Source organism: Adelges cooleyi, unplaced genomic scaffold, assembly GCF_023614345.1.
Source record: "Adelges cooleyi isolate 19-005CV unplaced genomic scaffold, UGA_ACOO_1.1 ACOO_flye_CR_arks_rails_tigmint_CR_PRNA_593, whole genome shotgun sequence".
Taxonomy (NCBI): Eukaryota; Metazoa; Arthropoda; class Insecta; order Hemiptera; family Adelgidae; genus Adelges; species Adelges cooleyi.
In genome coordinates this window covers 20,364-44,865 of record NW_026096289.1, presented here as the reverse complement: position 1 = coordinate 44,865, position 24,502 = coordinate 20,364, and the positions used below count along the sequence as shown (strand labels likewise).

The 24,502-nt window shown below is 27.1% G+C and overlaps 2 protein-coding genes across 2 annotated transcripts in view; both read left to right on the top strand.

Moving 5' to 3' along the window:
• The window catches only part of LOC126844020 (zinc finger protein 665-like), a gene marked incomplete at its 3' end in the record, with an annotated part of 56,241 nt that overhangs the window by 11,380 nt on the left and 20,359 nt on the right, over nt 1-24,502 (top strand). Inside the window, exons 4-7 of the mRNA XM_050581863.1 lie at nt 8,658-8,825; nt 18,928-19,095; nt 19,592-19,780; nt 20,276-20,607. Of these exons, the coding sequence (XP_050437820.1) occupies nt 8,677-8,825; nt 18,928-19,095; nt 19,592-19,780; nt 20,276-20,607 (838 nt within the window). The remainder of the gene's footprint in view (nt 1-8,657; nt 8,826-18,927; nt 19,096-19,591; nt 19,781-20,275; nt 20,608-24,502) is intronic.
• On the top strand, nt 3,056-6,068 carry LOC126844023 (zinc finger protein 28-like). Its single transcript, XM_050581865.1, has 5 exons — nt 3,056-3,204; nt 3,700-3,888; nt 4,384-4,816; nt 4,863-5,027; nt 5,113-6,068. Exons 1-5 carry the CDS (start codon nt 3,056-3,058, stop codon nt 5,545-5,547), a joined length of 1,371 nt encoding a protein of 456 aa, XP_050437822.1. The 3' UTR covers nt 5,548-6,068.

Genomic DNA, 24,502 nt, shown 5'->3' with positions numbered 1-24,502 from the left:
ATAAATTGTTAATTAAACTTAAAAACTTTGGAAATCACCATTTTTTTGTGGTTAATAATTTAATGTTTTTGAATAACTTAAATCTATTAAAACTGAATCTTAAAAACGGGGTAACAATTTCAAATTTTTGGAAAAATTTCTGATAATTATTTATTTGAAATTTAAACGTTGTCACCGTGATAATTAACAGGAGCATAAAGCTATCATAATAAAGGTAATGTCATTGTAAGTAAAACGATAAAAAATGTAGTTTGAACATTTGTTACTCAGATTTTTCGTAATAAGTTTTTAACCGTTGTTTCAACTTCAGATGAATTTGTTAAAAATTAACTTTTTACTTGCTCGAGTTAATTTTTTTATAACTTAAGAATGTAGCTAATACAACTTTAAGTAGTTAAAAACAAGCATCTTTGCCAACCAGTGCCTAGTAATAAACAGGCAAAAAGCAGGGAAAACAAGGTAAGAAATGTTTTTAATTAAATTTAAAAATTTTGATGTTTTGTCGGTTAAGTTAAAACCTTATTCCTTTTTAATATCTCACACTTTGTCGATACACCGCCATTTTTCTATTAAATTTAAATTAAGTTTTTATTTAGAAAAATGTATTATTAAATACCACTTGAGAAATAATTTCACTTCAAAAATAAGAACTGACAATTTAATTTTAACTATAATAATATGTTTTTAAAAGTTAAAACAAGAATGTATAAGAAATGGATAATGTATAGTATTAAATAGATACATTTAATAAGTACTTTCTTCGTGCTAAATATACCAATAGGTATGTCTCTTGTTTGACAAAAAATACAGTATTAAGAGTAAAATAATTAAACTTGCTTATTATGTAACGGAAAAGCCAGTTTATTGATTGATTTTAAATATTAGTTAAGCTTATATACATTGCACATAATATCTGATTGGTCTATGACATTTTGAAGTGGAGAAATATGAGTTAAATTAACAGCTCTGGAAAAAATAAATTAAATTCATTAGTTAGTAATGTATCAATTTAATTCAAGCGAAATAACTTTAAATATCTTAACTGTCCATATTAAATATTACATAAGATAATAGATTCAACATTGATAGACTTCTGTGTTCAACAAAGATCATACGTGATAGCTTAAGTAAAAAAAAAAACGCACATATATAATATTTTAGAACTATGGCTTAATTAATAATTAGTGTAAGTAGATACATAAACACAATTTTATAGTAGACTGGCTGTTTGTAAAAACTCCTCACTATATTATTTACCAAATTATATAATACACACATTTTAGTTCTTTTAGATTTGTACCACGGTTTTCAACTAAGCTACCAGTTGATCGATATACTGAGTTTTTATTTGCATATTTTATAATAAAACACAAAAGAATATTTAAATTATACTATTAAAAAAAAATATATATATATATTCAAAATGTTAATAAAAGTGTATTGTTTTTTTTCTTTAGTACGAAGAAAAACTACCTATTACATATAGGTATTTTAAAGGGAAAATAAGTGTCAGCTTTAATTTTTTTATAGTTTTTCAATGTTTACTATCGTTTAATTGATCATTACTTTGACGTTTTCTATTTGACTTATAATTCTGTTCACAGACTATATACATTTTTAAGTTTTTATATTTTTATAATATCATTTTTTAGTTCTATAATTTACACATGAAAAATAGTTGATAATATTGTTATTTTGTTAAAATATTAACAAGTAAGTTTATATTTTTAAATTGGTTATTAATTAAAAATGTGTATTTTTTTTATAACCAACTAACCATGGTTATGAAAATTAAGTTTTATTTTAATTATTTTGATATTTTTAGTTTATTGTTTCCACTGTATTACTGTGTTTTCGATTTATTGTGCTACCTATATATTTTTTAATAACTTTTATATTATGCAGAATATTAGTTGTAAATTGTATTATTATTAATATATATTTGTATTATATATTTTTTGGTCATAATATTAAAAACTAATTTTACAAGTCAGCGTATGGGTTTCCATAACGAATAAAAACTTAGGTAAACGCATTAATACATTATATAGGATTTCGATGAAGGTAAATTTACAACAAGCTTTGAAACCGGAGTTGGGTAATTGATTTGTATGCCTTATAAAACCCCAGTTTACCTCCATGCTGCGTTGTACCTCCACCTGTGACAATCACTCGTTATCATACAAACACACACTATCACAAATCTGTCTAGAAAATGTTTACATTGTCATTTGTCTTGCAGTTCGCGTTAATAAACCTACATTAAATACAAACTTTGTTTTTGTTAGTATTTGAGATTTTTATTTTGCAATCGCTCCTTTCTGTTGATTATAACTAGTTCAATTAGATTTAGCGCCATAGAAACAATTTGTTTTCATTATTGTTGCTACGGGTCCGATTGGTAATTTTTTTTAGATTTTAATCAAAATAACTTGGTCGAATTCTGTGATAAATATTAAATACTTAACGTATTGCGTTGTGTTTCGTTAATGAGTTCCAATTGAGTTTTGTCTTGCCTGTAATTCATTTGTTATACATTTTAAGTAGCAGCCGTGAACAGCGGTTTACGGTTCTACGTAATGTGAGTACCTACCGTTTTGTATACATTATTGTCGTGTTTTCCGTATTCCATTGACTTAGAATGCTGCTTGTTAATAAATAGAATTATAATCCATATGTGTTTGTTTATTACTTACTAATTGCTCGGAGTTTGGTTGAATGACACAGAATGTCACTTTAATTTAACATAGTCGACAAAATGGGCTATCGTCTAGTTTTAATCTTTATCGTGTTAGATTCTTACCAACAAGTCGTACTTGTAGTTTTGTGTTATTCATCTAATTTTAGTAAATTATTATTTAATTTTAAATATTAAAAAAAAAAAAAAAATATACCACTCAAAACTTTGTTGGTTTTTTATTTTTCAAATCATGTTAACTAAATTATTCTTTGTTATATCATTGTTATTACTAAATTTAATACTTAATAAAATAGTAAAGTTTTGTAATTAATTTGTCCTATAAATGTCAATTATAGAGTTTGGAAGCGGTATAAAATGTTGAAAATTAAACTTGAAAATGATGAAACAGAACAACACTCCTTTGAAGTCATTGCACCCAAACCGTTAAATGTGCAGTTCAAAAACAATGAAATTTCTACAACAGAGGAGTATTTGATAAAGAATAAGGTCGACAATACTTATGTGTAAGGCTATTTTTATAACCATTTTTTTTATCCTAAATAAATTTATTAATCTTTTGTAATTATGTCGTCCTCCTCTATAAACCATCGTTGGTATCGACGTTAGCGTTTGCTGACATTTAACTTATAGTAATAACCACTTCTTCGTTTGATTAAAGATTGTTTTAAAACTATATCTACCTCTTATCAATATGATGTTAAACCAAAATACCAAAAAAAAAAAAATTGTGGGTACGATGACCGTCTAAGTCTATATTACTGCATTATGTTACCGTACATTCTCATGATATTTACCATGTTATATTGTTTTCTACCATTCCACCTACAACGATTTCAAGTATTTTACCCTTGAAATATGTTTCTAGTCTCTGTGTCATAGTAAATTTTAACATACACGCAAGTTCTTTATTCTTTTTTTTTTGTAACTATTATGTATATATTTTTTTTAATTTTAATACAAAATAAAAATTATGTCAATTTTGTTTGTTGTAAATTTAGCTGCAATAACGACGATTTGAATGTCAAATTTGAAAAAGAATGCTTCAATGATTGTGTTTTCGAATCAGATATTGAAATCGTAAGGCATGAACTGTTTGATGCTGAAAAAGAGCTAACACCGTTGTATGACTGCAATTACTGCCAAAAATCGTTTAAGACAAAACGACGAATTAAAAACCATATTTTAAGGTAACCACGGACATAACAAAGAAAAATAGAATTTAAGCATAAATTACCGTTTTAAGTAAACGTTGATTGACGGTTTAGTGATGAGGTTGTTTACTTTAATTATTAAAAGAATCCTGCATGTCACAAATAACAGTTATAAGTGAGGTTTGATTACTAAGAGTAAGCATAAGTTACTTTCAAGTCCTCCTTTGGGGATATTATGGTGTCTAAACCGACCTACTATTCCATGATTACTAAATAGCAGTTACCTGTGAACATAAAAATAACACTATCGACTTTCTAAAAGCTCCTCAGAGCTGCCACTTAAAATAACATAAATACAAACAGATAAAGTACAACTATTTTAGTAATTATGTGTCGTATGCCAAATCCTTGAAATTATTTCTTTAAAATTATGCTTGTTTGATGCATTAACACATATAACTATAGTAATATTAATATTTGCTATAAAATATTAATCTTAAATTAATTTATTTTGTTTCATGCGTGTTGCAGTATTCATTATCCTTGTAACGAGATCGACACTTCAAATTTTACAAACTATTTGGATTACTATACTCGAAACAAAGATGTCCTATTTAATTGTGGTATTTGTTTAAAAAGTTTTACATCAAAATTATCCCTGAGAAGACATTGGCGGATTCATACTGACGAAAAGCCCTTTAAGTGCGATGTCTGTGCAAAGACATTCTGTCAACAATCTACCCTCAAAACTCATGCACGTATACATACCGGAGAGAAACCTTTTAGATGCAATTTCTGTGAAAAATGTTTAATACACAATCTTACCTCAAAACTCATAAAAGGATGCATACCGGAGAGAAACCTTTTAAATGCAATGTGTGTGAAAGAAAATTCAGTCAACAGTCTTCTCTCAAGACTCATGAGAGAACACATACCGGAGAAACATTTTTTAGATGCGATGTCTGTGAGAAAAAATTCAGTCAAAAATCTAATCTCAAAAAACATGAAAGGATACATACCGTGAGAAACCATTTAGATGCGATTTCTGTGCAAAGACATTCTGTCAACAATGTGATCTCAAGAAACATGAAAGGATACATACCGGTGAAAACCATTTAGATGCGATTTCTGTGCAAAGACATTCTGTCAACAATCTACCCTCAAAACTCATGCACGTATACATACCGGAGAGAAACCTTTTAGATGCAATTTCTGTGAAAAATGTTTTAATACACAATCTTACCTCAAAACTCATAAAAGGATGCATACCGGAGAGAAACCTTTAAATGCAATGTGTGTGAAAGAAAATTCAGTCAACAGTCTTCTCTCAAGACTCATGAGAGAACACATACCGGAGAAACACTTTTTAGATGCGATGTCTGTGAAAAAAAATTCAGTCAAAAATCTAATCTCAAAAAACATGAAAGGATACATACCGGTGAGAAACCATTTAGATGCGATTTCTGTGCAAAGACATTCTGTCTACAATGTGATCTCAAGAAACATGAAAGGATACATACCGGTGAGAAACCGTTTAAGTGCGATGTGTGTGAAAAAAAATTCAGTCAAAAATCTACCCTCAAAACTCATGAACGCATACATATTGGTGGGGTACGTTATGAATGCTCCGTCTGTAAAAAATCGTATGGTCACCAAAATACTCTAAAAAGGCATCAAGCAAAAGCACACGACTAAAACTTGAAAATGATGAAACATTTCTTACTCAGATTTTTCGTAATAAGCTTTTAATCGTTGTTTTAACTTCAGATGAATTTGTAAAAAATAACTTTTTACTTGCTCGAGTTAATTTTTTTATAACTTAAGAATGTAGCTAATACAACTTTAAGTAGTTAAAAACAAGCATCTTTGCCAATCAGTGCCTAGTAATAAACAGGCAAAAAGCAGCGAAAACAAAGAAAGAAATGTTTTTAATTAAATTTAAAAATTTTAATGTTTTGTCGGTTAAGTTAAAACCTTCTTCCTTTTTAATATCTCACAGTTTGTCAATACACCACCATTATTCTATTAAATTTAAATTAAGTTTTTATTTAGAAAAATGTATTATTAAATACTACTTGAGAAATAATTTAACTTCAAAAATAAGAACTGACAATTTAATTTTAACTTTAATAATATATTTTAAATGTTAAAACAAGAATGTATGAAAAATGGATAATGTATAGTATTAAATAGATACATTTAATAAATACTTTACTCGCGCTAAATGCACCAGTATGTCTCTTATTTGACAAAAAAAAGCCAGTATTAAGAGTAAAATAAATAAACTTGCGTATCAAGTAACGGAAAAGCCTGTTTATTGATTTATTTTAAATATTAGTTAAGTTTATATACATTGCACATAATATCTGATTGGTCTATGGCATTTTTGAGGTAGAGAAAAATGAGTTAAATTAACAGCTCTGGAACAAAAAAATAAAATTATTTAGTTAATCATGTATGAATTGAATACAAGTGAAATATCTAAACTAAAATATCTAACTTTAAATATTTATACGATCCATATCAAATATTACATAAGATAATAGACTCAACATGGACCTTTTAGAGATTTAAACTAGGGGTTGGGCCTATCCGAATTATCCGGATAATTCGGATACGGATATCCTAAATCCGGATAGTTTCGGATAGTTAAAAATTATCCGGATATTCATTTCATTTTTATAAGACAAATATACCATAATAATATAGGTACAGTGTTTTTAAACATACCGAATAATTAAATAACGACACCTAATTAAATTTTACTATCACATGAATGATTTTTAGATATATCTGTGTTAGTGGTTGTTAACCGACTATTCGGACTCTTTGCAGAGTCCATCCTCAGGGTTGTCACGACTGTTCCGCTGCCGGTTAATAACCACTGACACGAATATATCTGAAAATCATCCATGTGATATTTCAACCCGTGAAAGTTTCAAAAAATACATAAATTTGAGTACTCAAAAAAATATATTCGGCTGGTTAAAAATTAAATTAACATCCGAAACTATCCGGATAATTTTTTAACTATTCGGATAGTTTTGGTTCTCCGGATAATTTAAATATTATTTGATATCTGAAACTCGGATATCCGGATAGTTGATCAATTATCCGGATATCCAAAATTATCCGGATTTCGGATATCCGTATCCGAATTATCCGGATATCAAATAATCCGGATATCCGCCAAATCCGAATATTAGTCCCAACCCTAATTTAAACACAATGTATTGTGTTATTTTAAAATATACAACTGTGTTCAAACTTCAACAAAGATTAAACGATGTAAGTAGATACAAAAAGACAATTTTACAGGAGAATGGTTGTTTGTAAAAACCTCTTACTATTGTTTAACTCATTATTCAAAAGTTTCGAGGAACCATAATATAATATTTATTATAATTTTAGCTTTCCTTATTTCAAACTTATGAAATATAATATTTGTTACTATTTACTATATTTTTATACTGATTGGAAACACGGTGAATACCTAAAAAGTCCCCTAGACAACTTTGTATTTTAATCTTTAATTTTTTCAGTTTTATATTTTATAAAGATAGTATGATTTGTTATAGTTTTTTATATTTGATTAAAAGTAAAATACTCATAATTAGGGTTGGCTAGTAGTAAATCAGAATGGTCGCGTTCTCAGATAAATTAAAAACCGAATCGTACTACCTTATTACGCTGTATAAAAAAATATAGGGATAAAGATAACACATGGTATTTTTGTTGTAATGTAATTATAATATTGAACACTAATTTTACAAGTCAGCGAAGGGGTTTCCATATCGAATAAAAACTTAGGTAAACGCATTAATACATTTTATAGGATTTCGATGAAGGTAAATTTACAACAAGCTTTGAAACCGGAGTTGGGAAATTGATTTGTATGCCTTATAAAACTCCAGTTTACCTCCATGCTGCGGTGTACCTCCACCTGTGACAATCACTCGTTATCATACAAACACACACTATCACAAATCTGTCTAGAAAATGTTTGCATTGTCATTTGTCCTGCAGTTCGCGTTAATAAACCTACATTAAATACAAATTTTGTTTTTGTTAGTGTCCGAGATTTTTATTTTGCAATCGCTCCTTTCTGTGAATTATAACTAGTTCAATTAGATTTAGCGCCATAGAAACAATTGGTTTTCATTATTGTTGCTACGGGTCCGATTCGTGAGAATTTCTAAATATTAATCATAATAACTTATTTTATGATAAATACAACCGTATTGCGTTGTGTTTTGTTAGTAAGTTACAATTGTGTTTTGTCTTGTCTGTTAATAATTTATTATAAGTTTTAAGTAGCAGCCGTGAACAGCGGTTTACGGTTCTATGTTATGTGAGTACCTACCGTTTTGTATACATTATTGTCGTGTTTTCCGTATTCCATTGACTTAGAATGCTGCTTGTTAATAAATAGAATCATAATCCATATGTGTTTGTTTATTACTTACTAATTGCTCAGAGTTTGGTTGAATGACACAGAATGTCACTTTAATTTAACGTAGTCGACAAAATGGGCTATCGTCTAGTTTTAATCTTTATCGTGTTAGATTCTTACCAACAAGTCGTACTTGTAGTTTTGTGTTATTCATGTAATTTTAGTAAATTATTATTTAGTTTTAAATATTAAAAAAAAAACAAAATATACCACTCAAAACTTTGTTGGTTTTTTATTTTTCAAATCATGTTAACTAAATTATTCTTTGTTATATCATTGTTATTACTAAATTTAATACTTAATAAAATAGTAAAGTTTTGTAATTAATTTGTCCTATAAATGTCAATTATAGAGTTTGGAAGCGGTATAAAATGTTGAAAATTAAACTTGAAAATGATGAAACAGAACAACACTCCTTTGAAGTCATTGCACCCAAACCGTTAAATGTGCAGTTCAAAAACAATGAAGTTTCTACTATAGAGGAGTGTATAGTAAAGAATGAAGTCAACAATACTTATGAGTAAGTCAATTTTAATACCATTTTTTACTAGATAAAACAATTAAGCTTTTGTAACTATGACTTCCTCCGTAATTTAAAAAAAAATGTAATTGATGATGTCATAATTCATTTTCAAAATAGTTTTAATAATATTGTTTAAACAATTATTTTTGACGTTATAAAAAGTAAAGAGAAACATGAACTTTTCTTGAGTAACTTAATTCACTTTAAGCTATTATAAATCATAAGGGTTTAAATTATATTAAACATATGAGTTTATTTAAAACTTGTTATCGATCAGTTAAATTTGCAGTAAAATGTATACTCTTTTAAAATAATTGTTTAGTAAATACTATTTTAAAAGTTTTATATATAGTACATAAGTAATTTCTATTTTTATCTCTATAATAATAAAATGTTAATGGTCTGATTGTGAATTATAAATAAATCCAAATTTTAAGTATATATAAAAAATGTATATGTATTTTTTTTTACTCTCCTTTTAGCTAATAGACCTTCTATGCTTACACAAAAGCCAAATTTATTGAACTATTTATAGATAAAAGTCTGAATATACAGTAAAATAATAATTTAGGCTTTGTTAATTACTTAGTTGATGAGCATTATGATGTATCCAACAATAAACACGATACTGACAAATTAGTGAATGAAACACATTTCAAAACCAAAATATATTTAATTCAGCTGTTGGAAACTGACCATGTGCATCTATGTAACTTTTTCACACCAAAAAGAAGCCAATCACTTATTTAGTTATTGAAGTATAAAATCCCATGTATCCTAAAAGATAGGTGCTTCGTACACCGGAGTCGTGTTGTGTCTAATGATACGGGATCAACGCCACATTAAATTAACCTAGTCCGCTAAATGGTCTATCGTTTAGCTTAAATCTTTATCGTCTTGACTTCTTACCTATAAGTCAATAGTCATACTTGTAGTTTTGTGTTATTCATCTAACTTAAGTAAATTAAAATTTAGTTTTAAATATTTAAAAAAACAAAATATACCACTGAAAATTTGGATGGTTTTTATTTTTCAAACAATGTAAACTAAATTATTCTTTATTTTACACAGGTATTAAGTATTTTACCCTTGTAATATGTTTCTAGTCTCTGTGTCACGTTAAATTTTAACATTCATGCAAGTTCTTTATTCTTTTTTTTTGTTACTATTATGTATATATTTTTTTTAATTTTAATACAAAATATAAATTATGTTAATTTTGTTTGTTGTAAATTTAGCTGCAATAACGACAATTTGATTGTCAAATTTGGAAAAGAATGCTTCAATGACTGTGTGTTCGAATCAGATATTGAAATCGTAAGGCATGAACTGTTTGATGCTGAAAACGAGCTAACACCGTTGTATGACTGCAATTACTGCCAAAAATCGTTTAAGACAAAACGACGAATTAAAAACCATATTTTAAGGTAACCACGGACATAACAAAGAAAAATAGAATTTAAGCATAAATTACCGTTTTAAGTAAACGTTGATTGACGGTTTAGTGATGAGGTTGTTTACTTTAATTATTAAAAGAAGAATCATGCATGTCACAAATAACAGTTATAAGTGAGGTTTGATTACTAACAGTAAGCATAAGTTACTTTCAAGTCCTCCTTTGGGGATATTATGGTGTCTAAACCGACCTACTATTCCATGATTACTAAATAGCAGTTACCTGTGAACATAAAAATAACACTATCGCCTTTCTAGAAGCTCCTTAGGGCTGCCACTAAAACTTTCAAATTTTCCTGTTTCTCTGGCCCACTTTTTATATATATATATATATAAATAATTTGATTATATTTAATGAAAATATAGTGTAGGTACTGAAAATAACTGTCGATAGGAGACCCAATCTATGTCTATGGCCACTCAGTTTATATTAAAAGTTAATAATTACTATTGCTTTATAAATAATACTGTAATATGTATTAGTTGAATAAAAAATTACCATGCAAAATAATTTTACCTTTTAGGGGGCTCCATACAGACCATTTTTTCAGTCAAAATACATAATTTTCATTCCATCGCACAGGCCTAGCCAGTGATCCGATAAGCAATCTAAACACGGATCTGAATTTGTCATGAAGTTTACTTAGGATCGGTCGAAGGACTTTTTTCAATTTTAAATTTAAACCCTTTCTAAATATTATTTTAAAATGTTGAAATTGTATAAAATGTTCAAACGTGTTTTATACATAGTAGTAATAAGAAATCAAAAAAGTACGTCGACCGATGTCAAGTAAATTTCATGACGAATTCAAATCTGTTTTCATATTACTTATCGGATCACTGGTTGAGCCTGTGCGATGGAACAAAAAATGTATGTTGTATTAACTCAAATGGCTTTTACTCATAGACAAAATGATTTAAATTAAAAATAATACCTTGAAGCTTATACAAATTAACCGGTAAATTTATTGACTTGGTCGAAATTTATTTAAACCAATTTTTTCTTAAATATTGCCTATACAAAACTCCTTAAAAATGGTCTGTATGGAGCCCTCTTATTATATTTCTAGTCTCTGTTTCGCGTTTAATTGTCTGTAATAAAATTAAAATTGCATACATTCATGTTTACTCTTATTCTTTTATTTCGTAGCTATTCTCAATGCTAATTTACTTATAGTTTTCGATGAGATGAATATTTAATTCTATGATTCTGTCGTACTTTCCTACTTCTTCAACTCCTCTTTATTTTATTTTTTTTTCTTAAAAAATAACATTCAGAGTATTTCTACTGCTAGTAATATTTTATAATATTTTGTATACAAAATTACATACTCGCCCTTTTTATATTCTATAAATGTATAAAACATGTAGACTGACCGTTACTTATTTAGATTTGAATTATTATAATACTTACGAAGTCATTTAAAATCCAATATTTAATGCATTGTAAACAAGATAAATAAATAAATATTTTCTAATTTCTATATTTGAAAATATAAAAAATTATATTTTATATTTTTAAAAAATAACACAAGTAAAAATATTTTCAAATGGGTAAATTTCAACACTATTATGTGTCGTGTGCGAAATCCTTGAAATTATTTCTTAAAAATTATGCTTGATTGATGCATTAACACATATAATAATAGTAATATTAATATTTGCTATAAAATATTGATCTTAAATTAATTTATTTTGTTTCATGCGTGTTGCAGTATTCATTATCCGTGTAACGAGATCGACACTTCAAATTGTACAAACTCTATTGATAACTATACTAGAAACAAAGATGTCCTATTTAATTGTGGTATTTGTTTAAAAAGTTTCAAATCAAAATCAAACCTGAAAAGACATTGGCGGATTCATACGGACGAAAAGGCTTTTAAATGCAATGTGTGTGAAAAGTCATTTGGACGAAAAGAACACCTCAAAACTCATAAAATGACACATACTGGAGAAAAACCTTTTAATTGTGACGTTTGTGAAAAAACATTCAGTCACCAATCTAACCTCAACTACCATAAAAGGATACATACCAGAGAGAAACCTTTTAAATGCAATGTGTGTGAAAGAAAATTCAGTCAACAGTCTTCTCTCAAGACTCATGAGAGAACACATACCGGAGAAACACTTTTTAGATGCGATGTCTGTGAAAAAAAATTCAGTCAAAAATCTAATCTCAAAAATCATGAAAGGATACATACCGGAGAGAAACCTTACAAATGCGATGTCTGTGCAAAGACATTCTGTCATCCATCTAACCTCAAAACTCATGAACGCATACATATTGGTGGGGTACGATATGAATGCTCCGTCTGTAAAAAATCGTATAGTTGCCAATATCATCTTAAAAGGCATCAAGCAAAAGCACACGACTAAAACCTCATATACCTTTCGTGACTATTTGACAGTTTTAAAATAGTTTTGGTAACAATTTTTCATTATTTTGCTCTTTATTTAACCTACGATTTAATATGAATTATTGATATACGAGTATATTTACCAATTTTTTTTATAGTTTTTTAATGTTTACTATCGTTTAACTGATCATTACTTTGACGTTTTCTATTTGACTTATAATTCTTTTCACAGACTATATACATTTTTAAGTTTTTATATTTTTATAATATCATTTTTTAGTTCTATAATTTACACATGAAAAATAGTAGATAATATTGTTATTTTGTTAAAATATTAACAAGTAAGTTTATATTTTTAAATTGGTTATTAATTAAAAATATGTATTTTTTTTTGTATCCAACTAACCATGGTTATGAAAATTACGTTTTATTTTAATTATTTTGATATTTTTAGTTTATTGTTTCCACTGTATTACTGTGTTTTCGTTTTATTGTGCTACCTATATATTTTTTAATAACATTTATATTATGCAGAATATTAGTTGTAAATTGTATTATTATTCATATATAATTGTATTATATATTTTTTGGTCATATATATTTTTTATAATTACTGTTTGTTTTAAATATAAATTATTTTTATTAAACGAGTATTAGAAGTTTATATTTTAAAATTTATTTTTAATTTTAAATATTTTTATCCGTCTAATCATATTTATGGAAACTGTTTTTTTATTTTTTAATTATTTTAATTTAATTTTTTCATCTGTATGATGCATTTATTACACGGTAAATTATAGGTGGGCTATTATATTATTTCTAGTATTTATTAAAATAAGTTTATAGTCTACTAAAATAACTGTTGATTTTTTTATTACATTTTTCTATTATCTATTAAAATTTGTTTACAAGATTTATGTTAACTCAATCTACCAGTCGTGTTTAAGTGAATTATTTTATAATTATTAAATACAATTTTTTTTTCTAAGTTTGTTGTTTTTCCCTTTGCAAAAATTTGTATTTTCGTTTCATTTTGCTACTTTTGTATTATAGTACAAAAATGTATTTAAGGAAGACGGTGTTTTTAATTTGTAGTGTACAAGATGTTATTAAATTGAAAATGAATGTCTAGTGAATAAATATGACACATTTTCAGATACTATTGTAAAAAGGTTACAGACCTTTGTTAAAAAAACATTACATTACATTGAGCAATTTTACTATTAAAGCTAATACTACTAGTTGTAGTTCACATAAATTGTGTCTAACCAACAATATAAATTGTTTTATGTAGCATAATATATACGTTTTAGCAAGATGATAAATCGTTGTGAATATAGATTTTTCTATCATATATATTATAGTTAATTAAACGATATTAGTTAATTAAAGTACTATCAATAACTATTTTACATACAAAATATTGTGTATATTTCTAATCCTCCCCTTACAAATTGTATTTTTTTGTAACCAATTTTAAAAAAGTATTTTAAATATAGATTTAGCGTTTCAATTTGTATATGAAAACATCGGTTCAGCAATTGTGGAAATATCTTCAATACATTGTTTTTATTAGTTTTATTGGTTCGTTCTCAAGAACACACATCGTGTTTGAGAGTAGAAACATTAGTGGTCATAAGTTAAAATACACCTAACAACTATTAGTATTATGAATAATAAAAATTAATCATAAAGCGCAGTTACCGTATTTTTATCACAGGCTTCAACCAACAATTTTCGAAATCACCAAGCTATTTTATTTAGTTTAGGTCATTTAGTTTTTATAATATTTCAACGCAAAAACAGAAATAGATACCGTTGGTTTTAAATTGAGTATTACTTTGACAGGTTATTAAATTACTCTACCGGAAATAATCCGGTGTACACTTCTATAGTTGATGCTCGTTTTAGACAGTATACCTAATTATAATGATAATAATATTTCACTAAGGCTAATACAGTCTAATAGTTAAACACGTATAGAAATATAGTATAATTATTGTTTATTTTTTTTACTAACAAAATGATGTGCAATTTGGGGCAGAAGGGATGTTCAAAATTGTTCAAAACTATAATATAGTGCTACTATACTACTTACTATACATATTATGTACCTATAGTTAGGCCACAAAATAAAAATTAAAATACATGATTTGAGTACATTGATTGTAAACAAATTCCAGGTTGCTAGGTGTGAGTAAATTAACACAGATAATAAACATATTTTCATTATATTGTTAATTACGAGGTAATTATAGGTAGCCAAGGCATTTAACGTCCAAGTTAAAAAAAGATAAATATCAAATATACTTTTTAATTGAATTAATATTGTGCTGAAATATATTTTTTATAGTACATTTCTCTAGCTCACACACAAAACAAATGTATAAATTATAAAATCTATTCAGGCAATGTCTTGGCTAGAAACTCGTATACAAGTTAATTTTGAATTGATGGTTTTTTGTTAGTAGTTTAACTTGAGTTTTAAATTTATATTTTATTTGAAACTGTATATAAATCAGCACAGCGTAATAGTCGGACTTTCTGTGTAAATGTTTAAATAACATTTTTTTTTAAATTATACTGATTGTTTTCTTTTCTTAGGTAAGGTTATTTAGCTAAAATTCAATTTTTTATTCACCTTTGTCGAATCATATTTTGTAATTCCGGTTAAGGTACTCGAAAACTAATTGTTCTCAAACATAAAAATATTAAATTACAGTTATAATAGTGAAGCTATAATAATTTAAGTTTTAACATAATAATGTATAATATACGAGTATTATGTAAGCTTATACTTCAAACTTGGTTTTGAATTTAAAATATTTATTCATTTTTATCCGACTAATCATTTTTATAGAAACTTTTTTTATATTTTAATTTTATTAATTTTATGTTTTCATCTGTATAAAATTTCTTTCTACATTTATATTTTAAAAAATTTGTTTGATGCATTATTTACACGTTGAAGAAAATATATGTTATTATACTGTTTCTATTATTTATTAAAATACTTAATAGTTAATTTTGGTTTCGCTTGATTTAAAACAATAAGGTATTTTCAGAGTTAATAACGTTATTTGTTTAGGTATAAGAAACGATGTCTCATCAACAGTTCATCGAAGGATTTAGTAATTATTACCAATTTGTTGCTAAAGTTCTTTTTGCAAAAAATATATAATAAATCGAAATTAGATATTTCTGTAGATTTTTTTAAGTAGGCACAACTAAGTAACAATATCAGATAGATAAATTGTTAATTAAACTTAAAAACTTTGGAAATCACCATTTTTTTGTGGTTTATAACTTAATGTTTTTGAATAACTTAAATCTATTAAAACTGAATCTTAAAAACGGGGTAACAATTTCAAATTTTTGGAAAAATTTCTGATAATTATTTATTTGAAATTTAAACGTTGTCACCGTGATAATTAACAGGAGCATAAAGCTATCATAATAAAGGTAATGTCTTTGTAAGTATGACGATAAACAAATGTAGTGTGAACATTTGTTACTCAGATTTTTCGTAATAAGTTTTTAGCCGTTGGTTTAACTTCAGATGAATTTGTTAAAAAGTAACTTTTTACTTGCTCCAGTTAATTTTTTTATAAGTTAAGAATGTAGCTAATACAACTTTAAGTAGTTAAAAACAAGCATCTTTGCCAACCAGTGCCTAGTAATAAACAGGCAAAAAGCAGCGAAAACAAGGAAAGAAATGTTTTTAATTAAATTTAAAAATTTTGATGTTTTGTCGGTTAAGTTAAAACCTTATTCCTTTTTAATATCTCACACTTTGTCGATACACCGCCATTTTTCTATTAAATTTAAATTAAGTTTTTATTTAGAAAAATGTATTATTAAATACCACTTGAGAAATAATTTCACTTCAAAAATAAGAACTGACAATTTAATTTTAACTATAATAATATGTTTTTAAAAGTTAAAACAAGAATGTATAAGAAATGGATAATGTATAGTATTAAATAGATACATTTAATAAGTACTTTCTTCGTGCTAAATATACCAATAGGTATGTCTCTTGTTTGACAAAAAATACAGTATTAAGAGTAAAATAATTAAACTTGCTTATTATGTAACGGAAAAGCCAGTTTATTGATTGATTTTAAATATTAGTTAAGCTTATATACATTGCACATAATATCTGATTGGTCTATGACATTTTGAAGTGGAGAAATATGAGTTAAATTAACAGCTCTGGAAAAAATAAATTAAATTCATTAGTTAGTAATGTATCAATTTAATTCAAGCGAAATAACTTTAAATATCTTAACTGTCCATATTAAATATTACATAAGATAATAGATTCAACATTGATAGACTTCTGTGTTCAACAAAGATCATACGTGATAGCTTAAGTAAAAAAAAAACGCACATATATAATATTTTAGAACTATGGCTTAATTAATAATTAGTGTAAGTAGATACATAAACACAATTTTATAGTAGACTGGCTGTTTGTAAAAACTCCTCACTATATTATTTACCAAATTATATAATACACACATTTTAGTTCTTTTAGATTTGTACCACGGTTTTCAACTAAGCTACCAGTTGATCGATATACTGAGTTTTTATTTGCATATTTTATAATAAAACACAAAAGAATATTTAAATTATACTATTAAAAAAAAATATATATATATATTCAAAATGTTAATAAAAGTGTATTGTTTTTTTTCTTTAGTACGAAGAAAAACTACCTATTCACATATAGGTATTTTAAAGGGAAAATAAGTGTCAGCTTTAATTTTTTTATAGTTTTTCAATGTTTACTATCGTTTAATTGATCATTACTTTGACGTTTTCTATTTGACTTATAATTCTGTTCACAGACTATATACATTTTTAAGTTTTTATATTTTTATAATATCATTTTTTAGTTCTATAATTTACACATGAAAAATAGTTGATAATATTGTTATTTTGTTAAAATATTAACAAGTAAGTTTATATTTTTAAATTGGTTATTAATTAAAAATGTGTATTTTTTTTATAACCAACTAACCATGGTTATGAAAATTAAGTTTTATTTTAATTATTTTGATATTTTTAGTTTATTGTTTCCACTGTATTACTGTGTTTTCGATTTATTGTGCTACCTATATATTTTTTAATAACTTTTATATTATGCAGAATATTAGTTGTAAATTGTATTATTATTAATATATATTTGTATTATATATTTTTTGGTCATAATATTAAAAACTAATTTTACAAGTCAGCGTATGGGTTTCCATAACGAATAAAAACTTAGGTAAACGCATTAATACATTATATAGGATTTCGATGAAGGTAAATTTACAACAAGCTTTGAAACCGGAGTTGGGTAATTGATTTGTATGCCTTATAAAACCCCAGTTTACCTCCATGCTGCGTTGTACCTCCACCTGTGACAATCACTCGTTATCATACAAACACACACTATCACAAATCTGTCTAGAAAATGTTTACATTGTCATTTGTCTTGCAGTTCGCGTTAATAAACCTACATTAAATACAAACTTTGTTTTTGTTAGTATTTGAGATTTTTATTTTGCAATCGCTCCTTTCTGTTGATTATAACTAGTTCAATTAGATTTAGCGCCATAGAAACAATTTGTTTTCATTATTGTTGCTACGGGTCCGATTGGTAATTTTTTTTAGATTTTAATCAAAATAACTTGGTCGAATTCTGTGATAAATATTAAATACTTAACGTATTGCGTTGTGTTTCGTTAATGAGTTCCAATTGAGTTTTGTCTTGCCTGTAATTCATTTGTTATACATTTTAAGTAGCAGCCGTGAACAGCGGTTTACGGTTCTACGTAATGTGAGTACCTACCGTTTTGTATACATTATTGTCGTGTTTTCCGTATTCCATTGACTTAGAATGCTGCTTGTTAATAAATAGAATTATAATCCATATGTGTTTGTTTATTACTTACTAATTGCTCGGAGTTTGGTTGAATGACACAGAATGTCACTTTAATTTAACATAGTCGACAAAATGGGCTATCGTCTAGTTTTAATCTTTATCGTGTTAGATTCTTACCAACAAGTCGTACTTGTAGTTTTGTGTTATTCATCTAATTTTAGTAAATTATTATTTAGTTTTAAATATTAAAAAAAAAAAAAAATATACCACTCAAAACTTTGTTGGTTTTTTATTTTTCAAATCATGTTAACTAAATTATTCTTTGTTATATCATTGTTATTACTAAATTTAATACTTAATAAAATAGTAAAGTTTTGTAATTAATTTGTCCTATAAATGTCAATTATAGAGTTTGGAAGCGGTATAAAATGTTGAAAATTAAACTTGAAAATGATGAAACAGAACAACACTCCTTTGAAGTCATTGCACCCAAACCGTTAAATGTGCAGTTCAAAAACAATGAAATTTCTACAACAGAGGAGTATTTGATAAAGAATAAGGTCGACAATACTTATGTGTAAGGCTATTTTTATAACCATTTTTTTTATCCTAAATAAATTTATTAATCTTTTGTAATTATGTCGTCCTCCTCTATAAACCATCGTTGGTATCGACGTTAGCGTTTGCTGACATTTAACTTATAGTAATAACCACTTCTTCGTTTGATTAAAGATTGTTTTAAAACTATATCTACCTCTTATCAATATGATGTTAAACCAAAATACCAAAAAAAATAAAATTGTGGGTACGATGACCGGTCTAAGTCTATATTACTGCATTATGTTACCGTACATTCTCATGATATTTACCATGTTATATTGTTTTCTACCATTCCACCTACAACGATTTCAAGTATTTTACCCTTGAAATATGTTTCTAGTCTCTGTGTCATAGTAAATTTTAACATACACGCAAGTTCTTTATTCTTTTTTTTTTGTAACTATTATGTATATATTTTTTTTAATTTTAATACAAAATAAAAATTATGTCAATTTTGTTTGTTGTAAATTTAGCTGCAATAACGACGATTTGAATGTCAAATTTGAAAAAGAATGCTTCAATGATTGTGTTTTCGAATCAGATATTGAAATCGTAAGGCATGAACTGTTTGATGCTGAAAAAGAGCTAACACCGTTGTATGACTGCAATTACTGCCAAAAATCGTTTAAGACAAAACGACGAATTAAAAACCATATTTTAAGGTAACCACGGACATAACAAAGAAAAATAGAATTTAAGCATAAATTACCGTTTTAAGTAAACGTTGATTGACGGTTTAGTGATGAGGTTGTTTACTTTAATTATTAAAAGAATCCTGCATGTCACAAATAACAGTTATAAGTGAGGTTTGATTACTAAGAGTAAGCATAAGTTACTTTCAAGTCCTCCTTTGGGGATATTATGGTGTCTAAACCGACCTACTATTCCATGATTACTAAATAGCAGTTACCTGTGAACATAAAAATAACACTATCGACTTTCTAAAAGCTCCTCAGAGCTGCCACTTAAAATAACATAAATACAAACAGATAAAGTACAACTATTTTAGTAATTATGTGTCGTATGCCAAATCCTTGAAATTATTTCTTTAAAATTATGCTTGTTTGATGCATTAACACATATAACTATAGTAATATTAATATTTGCTATAAAATATTAATCTTAAATTAATTTATTTTGTTTCATGCGTGTTGCAGTATTCATTATCCTTGTAACGAGATCGACACTTCAAATTTTACAAACTATTTGGATTACTATACTCGAAACAAAGATGTCCTATTTAATTGTGGTATTTGTTTAAAAAGTTTTACATCAAAATTATCCCTGAGAAGACATTGGCGGATTCATACTGACGAAAAGCCCTTTAAGTGCGATGTCTGTGCAAAGACATTCTGTCAACAATCTACCCTCAAAACTCATGCACGTATACATACCGGAGAGAAACCTTTTAGATGCAATTTCTGTGAAAAATGTTTTAATACACAATCTTACCTCAAAACTCATAAAAGGATGCATACCGGAGAGAAACCTTTTAAATGCAATGTGTGTGAAAGAAAATTCAGTCAACAGTCTTCTCTCAAGACTCATGAGAGAACACATACCGGAGAAACATTTTTTAGATGCGATGTCTGTGAAAAAAAATTCAGTCAAAAATCTAATCTCAAAAAACATGAAAGGATACATACCGGTGAGAAACCATTTAGATGCGATTTCTGTGCAAAGACATTCTGTCAACAATGTGATCTCAAGAAACATGAAAGGATACATACCGGTGAGAAACCATTTAGATGCGATTTCTGTGCAAAGACATTCTGTCAACAATCTACCCTCAAAACTCATGCACGTATACATACCGGAGAGAAACCTTTTAGATGCAATTTCTGTGAAAAATGTTTTAATACACAATCTTACCTCAAAACTCATAAAAGGATGCATACCGGAGAGAAACCTTTTAAATGCAATGTGTGTGAAAGAAAATTCAGTCAACAGTCTTCTCTCAAGACTCATGAGAGAACACATACCGGAGAAACACTTTTTAGATGCGATGTCTGTGAAAAAAAATTCAGTCAAAAATCTAATCTCAAAAAACATGAAAGGATACATACCGGTGAGAAACCATTTAGATGCGATTTCTGTGCAAAGACATTCTGTCTACAATGTGATCTCAAGAAACATGAAAGGATACATACCGGTGAGAAACCGTTTAAGTGCGATGTGTGTGAAAAAAAATTCAGTCAAAAATCTACCCTCAAAACTCATGAACGCATACATATTGGTGGGGTACGTTATGAATGCTCCGTCTGTAAAAAATCGTATGGTCACCAAAATACTCTAAAAAGGCATCAAGCAAAAGCACACGACTAAAACTTGAAAATGATGAAACATTTCTTACTCAGATTTTTCGTAATAAGCTTTTAATCGTTGTTTTAACTTCAGATGAATTTGTAAAAAATAACTTTTTACTTGCTCGAGTTAATTTTTTTATAACTTAAGAATGTAGCTAATACAACTTTAAGTAGTTAAAAACAAGCATCTTTGCCAATCAGTGCCTAGTAATAAACAGGCAAAAAGCAGCGAAAACAAAGAAAGAAATGTTTTTAATTAAATTTAAAAATTTTAATGTTTTGTCGGTTAAGTTAAAACCTTCTTCCTTTTTAATATCTCACAGTTTGTCAATACACCACCATTATTCTATTAAATTTAAATTAAGTTTTTATTTAGAAAAATGTATTATTAAATACTACTTGAGAAATAATTTAACTTCAAAAATAAGAACTGACAATTTAATTTTAACTTTAATAATATATTTTAAATGTTAAAACAAGAATGTATGAAAAATGGATAATGTATAGTATTAAATAGATACATTTAATAAATACTTTACTCGCGCTAAATGCACCAGTATGTCTCTTATTTGACAAAAAAAAGCCAGTATTAAGAGTAAAATAAATAAACTTGCGTATCAAGTAACGGAAAAGCCTGTTTATTGATTTATTTTAAATATTAGTTAAGTTTATATACATTGCACATAATATCTGATTGGTCTATGGCATTTTTGAGGTAGAGAAAAATGAGTTAAATTAACAGCTCTGGAACAAAAAAATAAAATTATTTAGTTAATCATGTATGAATTGAATACAAGTGAAATATCTAAACTAAAATATCTAACTTTAAATATTTATACGATCCATATCAAATATTACATAAGATAATAGACTCAACATGGACCTTTTTAGAGATTTAAACTAGGGGTTGGGCCTATCCGAATTATCCGGATAATTCGGATACGGATATCCTAAATCCGGATAGTTTCGGATAGTTAAAAATTATCCGGATATTCATTTCATTTTTATAAGACAAATATACCATAATAATATAGGTACAGTGTTTTTAAACATACCGAATAATTAAATAACGACACCTAATTAAATTTTACTATCACATGAATGATTTTTAGATATATCTGTGTTAGTGGTTGTTAACCGACTATTCGGACTCTTTGCAGAGTCCATCCTCAGGGTTGTCACGACTGTTCCGCTGCCGGTTAATAACCACTGACACGAATATATCTGAAAATCATCCATGTGATATTTCAACCCGTGAAAGTTTCAAAAAATACATAAATTTGAGTACTCAAAAAAATATATTCGGCTGGTTAAAAATTAAATTAACATCCGAAACTATCCGGATAATTTTTTAACTATTCGGATAGTTTTGGTTCTCCGGATAATTTAAATATTATTTGATATCTGAAACTCGGATATCCGGATAGTTGATCAATTATCCGGATATCCAAAATTATCCGGATTTCGGATATCCGTATCCGAATTATCCGGATATCAAATAATCCGGATATCCGCCAAATCCGAATATTAGTCCCAACCCTAATTTAAACACAATGTATTGTGTTATTTTAAAATATACAACTGTGTTCAAACTTCAACAAAGATTAAACGATGTAAGTAGATACAAAAAGACAATTTTACAGGAGAATGGTTGTTTGTAAAAACCTCTTACTATTGTTTAACTCATTATTCAAAAGTTTCGAGGAACCATAATATAATATTTATTATAATTTTAGCTTTCCTTATTTCAAACTTATGAAATATAATATTTGTTACTATTTACTATATTTTTATACTGATTGGAAACACGGTGAATACCTAAAAAGTCCCCTAGACAACTTTGTATTTTAATCTTTAATTTTTTCAGTTTTATATTTTATAAAGATAGTATGATTTGTTATAGTTTTTTATATTTGATTAAAAGTAAAATACTCATAATTAGGGTTGGCTAGTAGTAAATCAGAATGGTCGCGTTCTCAGATAAATTAAAAACCGAATCGTACTACCTTATTACGCTGTATAAAAAAATATAGGGATAAAGATAACACATGGTATTTTTGTTGTAATGTAATTATAATATTGAACACTAATTTTACAAGTCAGCGAAGGGGTTTCCATATCGAATAAAAACTTAGGTAAACGCATTAATACATTTTATAGGATTTCGATGAAGGTAAATTTACAACAAGCTTTGAAACCGGAGTTGGGAAATTGATTTGTATGCCTTATAAAACTCCAGTTTACCTCCATGCTGCGGTGTACCTCCACCTGTGACAATCACTCGTTATCATACAAACACACACTATCACAAATCTGTCTAGAAAATGTTTGCATTGTCATTTGTCCTGCAGTTCGCGTTAATAAACCTACATTAAATACAAATTTTGTTTTTGTTAGTGTCCGAGATTTTTATTTTGCAATCGCTCCTTTCTGTGAATTATAACTAGTTCAATTAGATTTAGCGCCATAGAAACAATTGGTTTTCATTATTGTTGCTACGGGTCCGATTCGTGAGAATTTCTAAATATTAATCATAATAACTTATTTTATGATAAATACAACCGTATTGCGTTGTGTTTTGTTAGTAAGTTACAATTGTGTTTTGTCTTGTCTGTTAATAATTTATTATAAGTTTTAAGTAGCAGCCGTGAACAGCGGTTTACGGTTCTATGTTATGTGAGTACCTACCGTTTTGTATACATTATTGTCGTGTTTTCCGTATTCCATTGACTTAGAATGCTGCTTGTTAATAAATAGAATCATAATCCATATGTGTTTGTTTATTACTTACTAATTGCTCAGAGTTTGGTTGAATGACACAGAATGTCACTTTAATTTAACGTAGTCGACAAAATGGGCTATCGTCTAGTTTTAATCTTTATCGTGTTAGATTCTTACCAACAAGTCGTACTTGTAGTTTTGTGTTATTCATGTAATTTTAGTAAATTATTATTTAGTTTTAAATATTAAAAAAAAAACAAAATATACCACTCAAAACTTTGTTGGTTTTTTATTTTTCAAATCATGTTAACTAAATTATTCTTTGTTATATCATTGTTATTACTAAATTTAATACTT

Bases quoted from the DNA above. Each gene is read 5' to 3' on its own strand.
- LOC126844023 (XM_050581865.1), top strand. From the start codon at position 3,056: ATGTTGAAAATTAAACTTGAAAATGATGAAACAGAACAACACTCCTTT. The intron at 4,817-4,862 runs GTGAGAAAAAAT...AAAACATGAAAG, and splicing joins ATTTTTTAGATGCGATGTCT to GATACATACCGTGAGAAACC. The intron at 5,028-5,112 runs GTATACATACCG...AACTCATAAAAG, and splicing joins TACCCTCAAAACTCATGCAC to GATGCATACCGGAGAGAAAC.